The following is a 15,492-nucleotide window of genomic DNA, read 5'->3' as shown; positions in this document are numbered from 1 at the left end:
TTATTTAATAATTCACTTGGTCTGACTCCTGAAGAGAATGTTGAAACTGACCCAGAGTTTGGTTGTATTCAACTAATCATGAAACATTCACTCCCCAAAGGCTGTAACTGATGAGATGCGTAAAACATGTTTTACAGTGTATTTTTTTTTATTTGGAGACAATGTCTGCTTATTGTGATGTCCCACTTTTTATTATCACTTAATTCACTTGTTGGCCATATAGAGAATCAGAACCACTTACGAGAGTTGGGCCACCTCAGATGGTACCGACCTGAGGTGACCAAGTGAAATATCTCGTCTGATCTCGTGGCAGGTGGTCGCCACAATGAATCGCACGGCCTGATCTCGAGAACTAGGGGTCACAAGGGGCATTGTGGCAGTACAAGTGGTAACACTTGTACCTCATTGCAAAGGCGCTCTTGGGTTCGATATTTCTGACTGGCGCCTTCCATGTGTAGTTTATATGTTCTCCCTCTGGGAAGAAACAGTAGAACCCGGAGGAATCCCATGTAGAACAGAGCTGAACACCCGCGAAAATGTGACTGCTTTTGGCCAAACATCCCAATAGCAGAGAAATTGCTTTCAAATTACTCAACTGGAAGCGCGCACAGCAGCAGCAGTAGCAACATCGCCCCCTACTGAAAAAAAACATCGGCAAACACTCTCATGAAAAATAAAGAGTAGAGAGCCTCCGTGAGTCTTTCCTGGGTAAATAAGTGCAACATTAAAAATTGGTAAAGTAACGAAATTAATGAGTGACTCAAGCGCCATGGTTCCCGAGGACCACGCAGCCCAGGGTCACGGCCCCGTGTGACCCCGCCACCGCCACCACCGCTGCCGCCGCGTTCAGCTGCCGAGTCCATCAGCTCCACCCCCTCCTCCTCCTTCCCTCTCCCTTCTCTCCTCTCCTCTTCGTCGTCTCTGCTGCGTGGATGAGCGCGTTTCGCCGCCTCTTCGCAGACCCGTGCCGCCGGCGACGACTCGGACAGAGACGAGGAGGACAACAACAACAACAACAGCCGCAGCAGCAGCCGCCAGCCTGGGCCATGGCGACTCGTGCGTGCGCCACGGGCCCCCCCGGGGGGGGCACCTTAGAGACGCTTCGCTTCGACAACTCGGCGCTGCGCCGACTCCCGCTGGACCCCAGCGGCGACCCGGCGCCTCGGCAGGTGCCCGGGGCCGTGTTCTCGCGGGTGAGGCCTAGCCCCGTGGAGAGGCCTCGCGTGGTCGCGGTCTCCGTGCCCGCGATGCGGCTCCTGGGCCTGCGCGACCCCGAGGCCGAAGCGGCGCGGCCCGAGGCGGCCGAGTTCCTGTCGGGGAACCGCGTCCTTCCCGGGGCGCAGCCGGCCGCCCACTGCTACTGCGGCCACCAGTTCGGGAGCTTCGCCGGGCAGCTGGGCGACGGTGCGGCCATGTACCTCGGCGAGGTGCAGGCGGGGCCCGGGCAGCGTTGGGAGATGCAGCTCAAGGGCGCTGGGCCAACGCCGTATTCGAGGTGCCAGGGGGGGGGGGGGCACTTGGGGTGGGGGTGCCAGGGGGGGCACTTGGGGTAGGGGTGCCAGGGGGGGCACTTGGGGGGTAGGGGTGTCAGGGGGGGCACTTGGGGTGGGGGTGCCAGGGGGGGCACTTGGGGTGGGGGTGCCAGGGGGGGCACTTGGGGTGGGGGTGCCAGGGGGGGCACTTGGGGGGTAGGGGTCCCAGAGGTGATGGGATTTCGTGATGGGCTGAGGTATCAGTTGATGGGATTTTCTGGGCAGTGATAGAGGGGAGGGCAAATCACGGTGCCCCTTGCGTGTGCGTTGTGATGTTGGTCGCTTAATCGGTCGGTCCCGTGTCCTTCCTTTAACCAGCAGATTAAATGAACCCATTGAGAAATACGCAACACCTAATCGCCTCTGTTAAGCAAGGGTTGACCTGGATCCCATCATCAAGACATTTTGAGTACAGTACAGTATTCAATGTCTTAAACACGTTTTACATTTAACCAATCTGCCACAGTGGTGCAATGGTTCTCACACTGGACATCCAATACAGAGGTAGCCAGTTGGATTAAATCCTCACCCGCTCGGCAAATAGAAATGGGTACGGCCACAGTCGATTGGCAGGTCGAGTGTGGGGTGGTAAAGTGTGGGGGTACGTCAACCTCTTCCCAAACGTCTGGTCGGCGAGAAAGAATAGACCAAGTTTCCTCTAGAGCTCGCTCTGGCAAAGCAAGCAATTTGAGGGCTGCACCGCTACCGTTTACGAATGCCTGGCTGGCTTTTGCTGCTTTAAATTTCCACGTGATAAGCCACTTTTTTGAGCTGTCATTTGTGGCCAGGTCGCTTCTGAAAAAGAAATTAATACCTCCGTGGGCTTTGCCTGGTAGGATGGGATGGTTTCGTTTTATTTGTGTGTTTTTGAGTGATTTGTTGACCTTTATTGTATTTTGCACGACTGTCGTGTTTTTGTGCTGTGGTTGTGACGTTCTTACCCCCTTGCCCCGACTGAACATCTGGTAAAAATTGCTTCATGGGTCATAGAATTCCTCCAGTATAAATACATATTCTGATTCTGATTTAAAGCTTTTGTGACTGCAGGGATTCATATTCTTGGTTCTTTCGGTAAAGCCACGTAGAAGGGAAATAATAAAATAATATAAATATAAAACAATACAAAAATTCTCACGACGTTTCGACTGCAACAAGCAATCATCACCAGGTGTGAAATCCACAGCAATAAAAAAAATCTAATTTTCTTGCTGTGGATTTCACACCTGATGATGATTGCTTGTGTTGCAGTCGAAACGTCGTGAAATTTTTTATTGTTTTATATTTATATTATTTTATTATTTCCCTTCTACGTGACTTTACCAAAAGAACCAAGAACATATTCTGATTCTGTTCAACAGAGGTATCGCGGGCAAATTAACCACGCGGTGACTTAGGCCGCCGTGCGGTTTGTACACCCACTCATGCCAATCAGTTTCCTACTCTGGGAACCAGGTAACCACTTCTCGTGAGAGAACACAAAGCAACACCGATGAATTTCTGCAAGTAACCATGAAATCTGCCGGTCTAATCCAGTCTCTCTCCTCTCCTAAAGCTACATTACACTCGGTATATGTTTACAATTTAAAGCACAGGTTACCTTTTCACTCGGCCTTATTCACATTGTACTGAGTTCATTTACTGTTAAATTCGGAATCAGAATCTTTATCCCGGAAGAATCCGATGAGCCATGAAGTTCTTTTTCACGGATGTCCAGTCGAGGCGTCTCTGCGAGTATCGCCGGTAAACTTGTGCTAGATATATATGAGTGCGAGATAGAGAAAATTTAAGCAAATCCCTAAAAATGACAAATAAATATTAATACAGTCTGAAAGTGCTAATTGTACGAATGCATTAATTCCTGCCGATTTGTCAACAACAAATGCAAGCTTGGGGCAAGGCAGAAAAACAACAACAGTCCCAGACCACACCAAGACAACAACACACATTCCCTCAATTACATTGCACATTAAAATGTGACTATTGATGATACAAAGTTACAAATCACATGTTGCAAACCTGGCTGTATTTGACACTAATCTTCTGCTTCAGAATATGTTTTAAAGGAATATTTACGAGGTTAGGGGAGGAAGCAAGGTTCTAAAGTGTTGGTGTTGCAACGGCAAAGGCTTTGTCACCTAATCCAAGTTCTTGTTCTAGGGATAGTTAAAAGAAAATTAGATGGACGTCTTAAGTTTCTTGGGTTTGACAATGGGGTTAATGAATTAGGCATGTACCATATAGCGCAGATTTTCCAATAAGGAGTTTGTGGATGAACAATGCCCAATGTAGAATTCGTCTTTCTTCAAGTGATGTGAGATTGGATTTTGAGTGGAGGTCACAATGGTGGGTACTGTATGGTACAATCAGGGTAACTCGAAGGGCAAAATGATAAAGCGGGCTTATCTGCTTAATGTTTCATTAGTAGCTGATGTGTAAGCAGAGTCACAGTCGTCAAAAAGTGGGAGAATGATAGCTTCAGAAATTTGCAGGGGTCATGGGAAAACAGTGTTTGTTTCTGTAGAAAAAAATCCCGATGTTTGATTTGATTTTCTTTGAGGTGTGATCAATATCGAGTTGGAATGTACATTTTACATTAATCAGTAAACCCAAGTATTTGAAGCACTCCGTTCAATGATGTTGTATCTGATATCCATAATAGGTGAAGGGAATGAAACTTGATTTTAGTTTTAAGAAAAGAGCAGTTTTAGTAATAATTGCAATTTAATTAAGTCAAAATCACATTTTAGATTCTGCAGTTAATTGAGTTGAGGTGCTAATGATGTCCCCACTCTGCAGACACATGTAACCATGGTGATGTTGAGGAGGTGGTGATGATGATGTCCACACTCTGTAGACACACGTAACCATGGTGATGTTCAGGTGGTGGTGACGATATCAGCACTGCAGACACACGTAACCATGGTGATGTTGAGGTGGTGATCTCCCCACTCTGCAGACACACGTAACCATGGTGACGTTGAGGTGGTGATGTCCACACTCTGCAGACACACGTAACCATGGTGACGTTGAGATGGTGATGTCAGCACTGCAGACACATGTAACCATGGTGACGTTGAGGTGGTGGTGACGATGTCAGCACTGCAGACACACATAACCATGGTGACGTTGAGGAGATGGTGATGATGTCAGCACTGCGGACACACGTAACCATGGTGACGTTGAGGAGATGGTGATGACGATGTCCCTACTCTGCAGGCACGCGGACGGCCGCAAGGTCCTGCGCTCGAGCCTGCGCGAGTTCCTGTGCAGCGAGGCCATGCACCACTTGGGCGTGCCGACCACGCGCGCCGGCTCGTGCGTCACGTCGCACACCACGGTGCTCAGGGACGTCCACTACGACGGCAACGCCCGGCCCGAGCAGTGCAGCGTGGTGCTGCGAATCGCGCCCTCCTTCCTCAGGCAAGACACCGCAGGGACACGGCCCGACAGGGCGCTCGCGATCCGGCAGACCGCCCCGGTCGCCGCGGCAATTACCTCGGTTAACGAAGCTCCTTTATGACGATGTCGGCAACGGAGGGCCACTCGGCCCGCCTTATTTTTGCACGGACCAAAAAAAATTGCTAAATTAAAAAATATATATTTAGAAATCATGCAAAGCGATTCAAAATAGTAAAATGATTTCCTCTGCAGACATGTTGTAAACACAACCCAGTGGGGTTTGTTTACGTTATCAACGCCGGTCAGCGAGGAGCTTCATGAGACTCCCTAACTTGGGTCACTCTTCCCGCTCCCTCCCGCCATTGCTCAGGCTACTCGTGTTGGTAAAATTTTATCGTGTTTTTTTTTTGACAGTGGCAAAGTGATTTTATTTCCCCCATTACTTCATGCGTGTGAGTGGCCTTACTGGGCAAAAAGTTCAGCGAAAATGCAAATCTTGAGGAGGGTAGAGGCGGGAGACATGAAAAGTGAAGTGGCGTGTTTGTTATGGTTAGCGCAGTCCACCTTAAAGACCACTTTAAACCTAGCAGACAAAGTGAAGGCTTGATTTGAAGCTTTCGTGACTGCAGGAATCCATACTCTTTGGTTCTTTCGGTAAAGTCACGTAGGTAGAAAAAAAATAATAGATCACGACGTTTCGATCGCAACACAAGCAATCGTCATCAGGTGGGACAACCACAACACGATGCAACAACGCTGACCCATCGTGTGTTTTAGGTTTGGTTCGTTTGAGATCTTCAAACCGACGGACAAAGACACTGGGCGCACGGGCCCCAGCGCCGGCCGCGAGGACATCAAGGTCACCATGCTCGACTACGTCATCGACACGTTTTACCCAGAGCTGCTCGAAGGCCATGGTGACGGCGCGAGCCACAAGTACGCGGCGTTCTTTAGAGAGGTGAGTGCGGGGCCTCCGGTCGTATCGGTCACATTTGCGCACACACGCGCACACACGTGTGCGTGTGCGCGTGTGCGTGCTCTGCCTTGCCTCCCAGCAGCAGCCAAATTGGTTGGCGGCGGCTTCTCTGCTTCTGCGCAGACTTCCTTAACACATTTGTTGAACCCAGAACCAATGGCCCGGAACATCGAGCGGCCAGCAACGTACAAGTGCACTGTCAGTTGTGTTGGATAAAAGGATGTACATTTGTTGAATCGAGTCAGGTTATTTTTTTTTTAAGAGCTTGGGGAATAGAGACGATGGGAAGGAATTCCAGAGTGGAGCAGTGCGGGGGAAAGGAGCAGAAAGAGAAGCGTTGTGACCTGCGGTGTGGTGACTGAGTGATTTAGTGGGTGAGTGAGTGGGTGACTGAGTGATTTAGTGGGTGAGGGAGTGGGTGACTGAGTGATTTAGTGGGTGAGGGAGTGGGTGACTGAGTGATTTAGTGGGTGAGGGAGTGGGTGAGTTATTGAGTGGGTGAGTGAATGGGTGACTGAGTGATTTAGTGGGTGAGGGAGTGGGTGAGTTATTGAGTGGGTGAGGGAGTGGGTGACTGAGTGATTTAGTGGGTGAGTGAATGGGTGACTGAGTGATTTAGTGGGTGAGTGAATGGGTGACTGAGTGATTTAGTGGGTGAGGGAGTGGGTGAGTTATTGAGTGGGTGAGTGGGTGAGTGAGTGGGTGAGCGAGTGGGTGATGTGATTGAGTGGGTGAGTGATTGAGTGGGTGAGTGAGTGAGTGGGTGAGCGAGCGAGTGGGTGAGCGAGTGGGTGAGCGAGTGGGTGAGCGGGTGATTGAGTGGGTGGGTAAGTTAGTTTTAGTGACCTGCAGCATGGTGGTGGTTGAACAGTGTGGATGAGACGAAGCACTGAATCTGGTGAAGGAATCTTGAGTAGTGAAGTTCACGGGAGCGGTAACCATGGCAGTCGCGAAAGAAGAGCGATAACAATACGACTGAGCGCCGGTGAGCAAGTGACCGGTCTGAATCGGTGAGCGCTGGTTCAACAGAGGCACCCTTTTCTCTGGGGGGAGACAGTGGGCAGTCTTGCGTGACTTGCAGTTTCACGAGCAGCAGAATGTGTGCCATTCCTGTGCTCTTGACACGGTTTTCCTGGGCACTCTTCCGGCAGTGATGCCGGTGAATGGAAGAGAGCTTTTCTGTAGGCCTTGTGATGCTTTTGGTTGCTAAGCTCAGGGATTTGGCTTTGCTAGCGGGTAGGGAGTTCCTTTTGTGTGATGAGTTTTAGAGTTGAGAGGATATATACATACAGTATTATAATGTAAAAAAAAACATTTTTGGTGAGGACATGTGATGATGTGGTCCAATGTGTGTTGTGAGTCTCTCCACCACCCGACATGCATATTAATTAGATTTCCCCGTGTACAAGCATTTAACTTACCAATAATAATTGTTTAACCTTGCTCACCGGTAAATTGGACAATCCCCACATCCAAATGTATCCATTATATACGACATTTATTGTTATATCACTTGGGCGGCAGGGTGGTGCAGTGGTAACATTCCCACCTCACAGAAAGACAGGCCTGGGTTCGATTCCCCACTCGAGCGCTTTTCTGTGTACGATCTCCCCCTGTTCTGCGTGGGTTTCATCCCAATGCTAATAAAACGATTCCAATGCAACCAGTATTGGCCAAAACATCTCAATGCTGAAAAATAACCTGAGAAATTATTCGTTTGGGATGACAGAATTAGAATATTTATACTGCAGGAGGAATCCGATGAGCTCGAAAACTCTTTTTACAGATGACCAGTAGGGGCAGGTCAGAACGTTACCGCAACAAACAATACAAGACACGTCAGGGGTGCAAAGTGTAGGAAAGGTGAAGCATTTAACAAAAAAAATACAAAGCCCAGTGAGCTGTTATAGCAGCCGAACAATCTAAACCAAAGAGTAATTCCTGCAGTCACGAAAGCTCCAAATTAAATATGAACCACTTCTACGGGGAAGTTTAAAGTTTTTTTTTTTCTCTCTCTCTGGATTTTTGTTGTCTCTCTGCTTGTGTATCGGTCTTCGTGTCTGTATCTTACAAATTTCACACTTAACTTCTTATTTAGCAATCTTTGGAAGAACGTAATCAACCAGGCTATGCGTTAATTGTGTGTTGACCGACCCTCTGTGTTGCATTGCATTATATTTCGAAATTTTGCTAGGTTTATTTGATTTAGTGTACTTTCTCTGTCTCCACTCGTTTTGTCGTTCTTATGTTCTGCCCTCTCTGTGTGTCTCGGCTGTTGTCCCTCTCCCTCTGCAGCGTGCCACTCATTGACATGCTAATTTCTCTAACCCCTCCCTCTCTCTCCGCCCCCGCCCCCTCTCTCTATTTAAGGCCTCGACACAGAGACGTGGTTTCTCTGTGTGCCCATGTACGTCTCTCTCTCTATGTATCTCTGTGATATCTGTCTCTACTTATATGTCTGTCTATAAGTCTCTGGTTCTGTGTTTTATCTCTCTCTCAAATTTAGCATTCTCAGAAAGAACGTAATCAACCAGGTAGGGTGTTGACTGTTATGTTATCCGACTCTGTTGTATTACATTACATTTCTAAATATACTAGATTTGTGTTTCTATTTCATTTATACCTGATGACGATTGCTTGTGTTGTAATCGAAACGTCGTATGCTAGTATTTAATGTATTATTTTCTCTTTATACGTGACTTTACCGAAAGAACCAGAGTAATCTAAACGTATTTTTCTAGGACCTTCCTGAAAATCAGTCTTGAGACCCAGGCAATCCTGGGTCATGATGAAAATGTCAAACAAGCAGTGTGGCGGTAGAGGAGACCGGGCGGTGGACAAGCTGCTTTGCGCAGGTTACTCTCATCGCTGATTCTGAGAGTTGATGAGAGATGGATCTTAATGGTTGGTTGAGGATTCTCGGATCCAGGTGCGGGCTTCCGGGTTGGGCTGCGTGTCGGGAATTTATTCTTGTACTACTTCCTGCAGGTATCTTTAGGAGTTGAATTAGATGATTCTCACTGGGCATGTGTATATATGTATGGTGTAGCGGTTAGCGCGCTGCGCTACGAACCCAGTGACCCGAGTTCGATTCTCACTCATGGCCAACACCACTGACGATTATCTGAACCGGTCCTGGGCCTCCCCTAGGTTCACTCAGACTCAAATGATTACCTGGTGCGGTGTGTAAAAATATCGCCGCTGGGGAGACAGGCGGTAGGCCTGGTGCTGGCCACCCACCCCCTCGTGTGCCGTGCTGGCCTTCATCTGAGCTCACTAACAGCACTTGCCCCAACAAGTCTGTCAAGGCTACACGGGGGATCTTTGTCTTTGTGTTGACGAAGGTGGTGCAGCGCACGGCGCAGCTGGTGGCCGAGTGGCAGTGCGTGGGGTTCTGCCACGGTGTGCTCAACACGGACAACATGAGCATCCTGGGCCTCACCATCGACTATGGCCCCTTCGGCTTTATGGACCGGTAATTGCTGTCCCGTGCCACGAGCTATCGAAATCTTCCCATCGTCCCCAGAACCAGCACCGTCATGACTGAGCAGTGTTTCTCCGTGGCTGCACCGCTTGTCTGGAATTCCTCTCACCACTGCTGCACCTATTCAGCGGCATCCAAACAGCATCATTTACCTTCAAGCAGCAGCTCAAGCATCATTCACCTGTCCAGGGCCGCGCCCATCCAGGCTCTCACCTGACCATACTCTCACCCGTCAAGGCCCTCACCTGTGCAGGCCCTCACTAGTCCAGGCGCTCACCTGTTTTTATTATTAAGAGCCTGTGTTGGATTTCCGACTTGGCTACCTTTCCGCGTAGAGTTTGTATGTTCTCCCCCTGTTCTGCACGGATTTCCCGAGTTCTCTGGTTTCCCCCATCACTAAAACAAAACGCAAACATCCTAATGCTGATAAATCACCTGCAAATTACGTACCGGCAGTGTACCCCGACTGCAAAAACTTGGCAGGATCCTCATGAAAAACGTATTTTGAGACTCGATGAGACTTTCTTGGGTCAACAAGCAGAGTCATGAAAATAGCAATGATCATTATTATTATCATGGTGATTTGTGTTGATGGAGCCACCCTCCTTCACGCTGGGCGTCTCGCTTCACACGCGATCGGTGACTCACAAACTCATCTCAACGCATTTAAAAGGGCACTCCGAGTAGCAGCCGTCCCTGCGGGCAAAATGTTACTTAGCACTGGCCTGCTATTGGGCGTTAGTCTGCGAGGAGGGGGCGGCGATTGCTACTTTGCGTGTGATCCAAATTGAATTTACGGGTAAAATTGTACGATTTGGCAAACGTGAAACGTGACGCCGGCCCACAACGACCTCGTCGTTTCGAACGTCACGGGACCGCTTAACGCCCGCCGTGAAGCAGACGTTGCGCAGGTCGCATTTTTTCCGCGGTCCACCCCCACCGCAGCGATCACCAGGGCAGTCCGCCCGGCTCGAAGCGCGAACCTCCGTGACCTCCGCGGCAGCGAACGCGCTCCCGCCGGGCGATGTCACCGCCGCAGCTGCGAGTCAAGTAATTGGCCGCTCCCTCTCTCGCCCTCGTACGCAGGTTCGACCCTCACTACGTGTGCAACGGCTCGGACGAAGGCGGCCGCTACGCCTATGATCAGCAGCCGGACATGTGCCGCTGGAACCTGGAGAAGTTGGCGGAGGCGCTGGCCCCGACGCTGCCCGCCGAGCTGAGCCGCCCGGCGCTGGACGAGTACGGCGCCCTCTACGAGGCGGCCTACCTGCGCAAGATGCGGCGCAAGCTCGGCCTGGGCCTCCTCGAGCAGCCCGACGACGCGGGCCTCGTGACCTCGCTGCTTGAGACCATGCAGAGCACTGGTACGGCGGGCGCGGCCGGCGTGCCATTTGATGGCGGCGCGGGTGGTGGTGGGGTGATGGAACGGGGGGGGGGGGGGGGGGAGATGTGGGGTGAGACGAGGGGTTGAGTCGAGAGCGATTACCGTGTGGCGGTGGCATGCCGCGTTACGCGAGTTCAAGTTTTACAGCTCAAAAGTTGAGATATCCTGCTCGTGTGGTGACCCTTTGGCTGTCGCGGCCCAACAGGCGCCGACTTCACCAACTCGTTCCGCCTGCTGAGTCGCCTGACGCTCGAGGCCGGCTCCGTGGAGGAGCTGGCGACGTTGCTGTGCCGGCAGTGCGCCACCGTGGAGGAGATGAAGAGAGCCTCCAAGCCGAGGATCGACCCCAGGTGCGAGCCCCAAGGGTCTCCACTGACTCGTGGCTCGGAGGGCCAAGCGGGTGGCCACGTGACTGGAGGACCGACACGGCGTCAGAGAGCTCCATAATTGCAACGACACAATCACCTCGGCGTCTTGCAGTGCTTTACGTGCGATAAGCGACTTGCATCTCGTCTCGAACGTACTATTTTTTTTATTTTACCCAGAGTGATATAGCTCTTTTTTTAGAAGCTAGCTGGCTATCACAAATGGTAGCTCAACGAAGTGGCTTATCACGTGAACATGTTTATCAGCTAACCGCATGTTTCTAAATGTGGAGAAAAACCGAAGGATCCAGAGAAAAAAGCACGTGACCACAGGGAGAACATGCAAACTCCAAATGTGTCGGGGTCGGCAAAGGAGCAAAGCTCATAACGAGTGGAGTGATGGGTGGCGAAAATGCAGCAAATTGGCACAGTGGGGATCACAGGTGGTGCATCTGTCAGTCATTGCAGTCAACCCATAACATTTGGGTCTGTCCCATGACCTGCCAGCAAACCTGACACTTCACATGGCCTCAAAGTGCACTCAGCCTGGCACAGTTACTGTGGGGACATCACCGCCACTTGGCTGTTATTGTCCGTGTCAGGCAACTGTGTTGTGGGGAGTGGTGACACAGTGGTTAGCACACTGCGCTACGAACCCTGCCACCTGAGTTCAATTCCCGCTCACAGCCAACACCAGTGACGATTATCTGAACCGGTCCTGGGATTCCCCGTGGTTGAATCGCACTCAAATGAGTACTTGATGCAGTGCGTGAACATCGCCACTGGGGAAACAAAGGTGGCCATGAATAGATTTATTATTTTATTTCTATTAATCACAAAAGCTTCAAATCTAGAATGAAGTGCTGCCTACACCACCCCCTTGTGCGTCGTGCCGGCCTCCATGGGTGCTACTCGCTCACAGCGCTCGCTGCTACAGTCTGTTAAGGATGCACGGGGATGGGGGTCTTTGTCTTTGTGCGAGCAAGCAGACAGCTGTCCCTGCTGCTGGCGCTCGCGCAGGCCAACCCGCAGGTGCTGCGCATGTTTGGCGGCCGCTCGGGGCTGGAGCGCGAGCTGCGCTGCGTCGAGGCCTCGGAGCGCTGGCGCCTCGCCACGCCGGCGGAGAAGGAGGCGGAGGACGCTCGCGCCTGGACGCAGTGGCTCAACGCCTACAGGTGGCACCCCCCCGCCCCACGGCCACTTTCCTGGCCGAGCCTTGGGGGTCGCGGCGGCATGGCGCAGATGGGGCCGTCGTCGTGACCCCCGAGTCGATTCCACGGTCGTGCCTCCGCACTGCCGACGTTTCACACCCTCCTCGCCCAGATCCCGCAGTCGCTGCGCGCCGACCTCCAAGCACTGCCCTGATATCGCTGTGCCACCACCACCACCACCTGTGCTGAGGTCTTCTCTTTGGTCGCCAGAATCGGCAGTTGCCCCTCCTCTGGGATCTCGTCGACTACACTCCTACCCCCTCGTCCCATCTTGGGTTATCATATCCACAGCACTCACCGCTAGATACGCAAATGGGTCACGTTGTCTAGTTACTCCTCATGGGCTGGAGCAGCTGTGTGAAGTGGTAGAGTGGCAGCTCCTGCGGGAGCGGCTGTGACCCCCTCCCTCCCACCATGGGTGACCCCAGCGGGTACCTCCCGTGGATGACCCCCGTAGGCGACCCCCAGTGGGTAACCCGTGTGTCCGTGCGGTGGAGCAGCTGCCGCCTGCTGCAGGAGCGGGAGGTGTCAGGGCTGGAGGCGGCGTCGTGGCGGAGGGAGACTGCCGCCGCTATGGACTCCGCCAACCCCAGGGTCGTCCTGCGCAACTACATCGCCCAGCGGGCCATCGCGGCCGCCGAGGAGGGCAACTTCACAGAGGTGCGTGGGGCCATCGGCCCCGACGGGCGCCGATGGCCGAGCTGCTCACGGCGTGCAGTTGCTGCGGTGTACGGGCCACGAGGGTTGGTGGATCATACACAGATTTGTGGAAATACCTCCTTAACCTGTGGGCGTGGAGGTTGCTGTGGGGGTACAATGGCAGTACAGCAAGTGGGATAACTTCCACCTGTATGGGGATTGAGTGTATACCCCCCCAACTCATCACGCAAGGGTTTTCTCGAAACATTCCAGTCCGTCCTCACTTGTAAAATACTTAAGATAATTGGCCAAGCAAAGAGCCAGGGGGAATTGCTGGTGCTGTTTGTGGCTACCTTCCTATAGCACTGGAGCCATTCCCTGTGAGAGTGAACGGAAGCCGTGTGGTGCAGTACAAATTCTACACGATTGTTTTATTACTTACGACATCTGGATACAGGGGGGACAGGGGGTGTGGAGGCGGGACCAGCATGAAGTGGGGATGTTCAACTGCATGTAGCCTCAGAGGGCTGCTGCTGCACCTACAATATCACAGTTCACACGCTGGACTTGCCATCCATAGGCGACTGGTGCCATTCCATCTCCTTGGCGTGGCGGATGGAACCAGTTTCTCAAATTCCAAACCCCCCCCCCCACCCGTGTGCCCCAGCATTGTGTTTTGCCAGTTGGTCAATCGGCAGCTCGCATCTGGTGGGGTAGAATGTGGGTCCTGTCCACCTCTTCCAACACGTCTGGTCAACGTGGTAGAGCAGAGCAAATACTCCTCCGAGTTGGCTCTAACGGAGGCACCCTTCTGCCAGCAGTGGCGAGACGCGGCCCCGGCGTCTTTCCTGGTGATCCTCAGTTTGCCGCGTCACGCACGGTCGAGATCAAAACGACGTCGCGCCTCCGCATTGCCATCGCTTCCCACCTTTACATTCACAAACTCACACCGATTCGGAATGGTGGTCACCACGACACCCGTGCCCTGTGATTGGCACCGGCACAAGAAGAATTCGAAGTACGGCAAGTCCTCGCCTAACGCGTGTTCAAGCAACGAGTTTTCGCACAACGCGGAACGCACATTGTTACAACGCGGCGCGCTACAACGCAGCGTCCGAGTCGTCAACGACACACTACTTTCTCGACCTGCGCGGTTAAGCGGTGTGATGCAGTACACGGATTGATCCTTTACACGGCGTTCACTCATCTCATTTGCTTGTCCTGCCATGGGATGTCACAAGCTACATTTTATCGTGCAAACGTGATTCAAAACAGCAATTCCTCGCTTAACGTAGTACTTTTCAGTTACGCATCAACCATGTTAAACGAGGAATCACTGCTATACCAACACTGTCCCCTGTGTGTGGTGTCTGCGTGCTCCAGGTGCAGAGTGTGCTGCGGGTTCTGGAGACACCGTATGCAGACGCTACCGACGAAGAGGAGAGCAAAGCCCCCCGCGACACGGAGCAGGCTCTCTCCGCTGCTCCACCCGCCTCCTACACCTCCAAACCACCCCCCTGGGCGCTTGACCTCTGCGTCACATGATCCTCGTAATTGCCTGGCTCGCTGGCGACCTCCTGCGCCCCCCCCCGTGGATGCTCCAGGGGGGCTCTGCAGAGGCGATGGCGAGCCTAGGCCCTGGTAGTAGATGCTGTGAGGAGCGCCCGACGGGGGACTGTCTGTCCGCTCGTGCGGATTCTCTCGTCTCCATGACGACCGATGCGATAACCCACATATCTTGGGCCGCTTCAGTCTGATTCTTAGCGTTCCTCACGGCGACGATCCCCTAATTTAGACGTAAACTGGCTGCTGCTGCATGGTGCTGTTGGTGTGCCGGGTTCCGGAGTGGTGGTTGTAAATGGGTTGTCTGGACTGGGAAAACTGTTGCTTAAGGGATTCACTGTTCATACGAGTTAAATGATCTGCACGTTGTATATCTAGTTGAACTAAAAAAATCGCTCAAACAATAACTTGTGTGGGTGTACATGGCGTCGTCATTCATGCAAATTACATCTCATTGCTGCGCCGTTTTCACATCGAGTTGCAGAGAACCACAGACAAGTGGCAAGGCAGCTCAGAACCCATGCCAGCAAATTTCCAAGCTTGGCGATCCTACGTTTGGATGTTGGGCCCAACTCCATTAAGTTGTTTGCTCAGCGGCAGAGCAAAGTGGCTTCACAATCGCAGGTTACGTTAACTGCAAATTAGTTTTCTGTAGCAATGCGCTCAATCACTCATTTACTCACTCAGTCCAACTCTCACCCACCCCACTTACTCGCTCAACTATTTCACCAGCACGGAAACCCACACATGGACCCATAAACTTGGAGCTGGGAAAGCAGCCACCACCAACTGCAGAGCGGCCGATTTTGGGAGGGAGGAGGCAGCGGCGTCGGGCAGTCAACAGTGGAATAAATCACGCGTGACGGACCAGGACTTTTTACATCCACGCGGTGTCTTACCACGGTACCGCCAGCCCTTTTAGTGTCTGTGCGTAACAAA

General features: G+C 52.0%; 1 protein-coding gene across 1 annotated transcript; it reads left to right on the top strand.

Moving 5' to 3' along the window:
• The first annotated feature begins 653 nt into the window (after positions 1-653).
• SELENOO (selenoprotein O) lies at positions 654-14,960 on the top strand. Its single transcript, XM_078609458.1, has 9 exons — positions 654-1,495; positions 4,749-4,952; positions 5,709-5,889; positions 9,252-9,382; positions 10,478-10,755; positions 10,981-11,125; positions 12,130-12,315; positions 12,852-13,011; positions 14,374-14,960. The coding sequence occupies exons 1-9, from the start codon at positions 933-935 to the stop codon at positions 14,542-14,544; spliced, it is 2,019 nt and encodes a 672-aa protein (XP_078465584.1). The 5' UTR covers positions 654-932; the 3' UTR covers positions 14,545-14,960.
• Positions 14,961-15,492: the final 532 nt, after the last annotated feature.

This window comes from Lampetra planeri, chromosome 32, assembly GCF_965212315.1.
Source record: "Lampetra planeri chromosome 32, kcLamPlan1.2.h2, whole genome shotgun sequence".
Taxonomy (NCBI): Eukaryota; Metazoa; Chordata; class Hyperoartia; order Petromyzontiformes; family Petromyzontidae; genus Lampetra; species Lampetra planeri.
The sequence above is the reverse complement of the archived record's forward strand: the minus strand, read 5'-3'. Positions and strand labels throughout refer to the sequence as shown.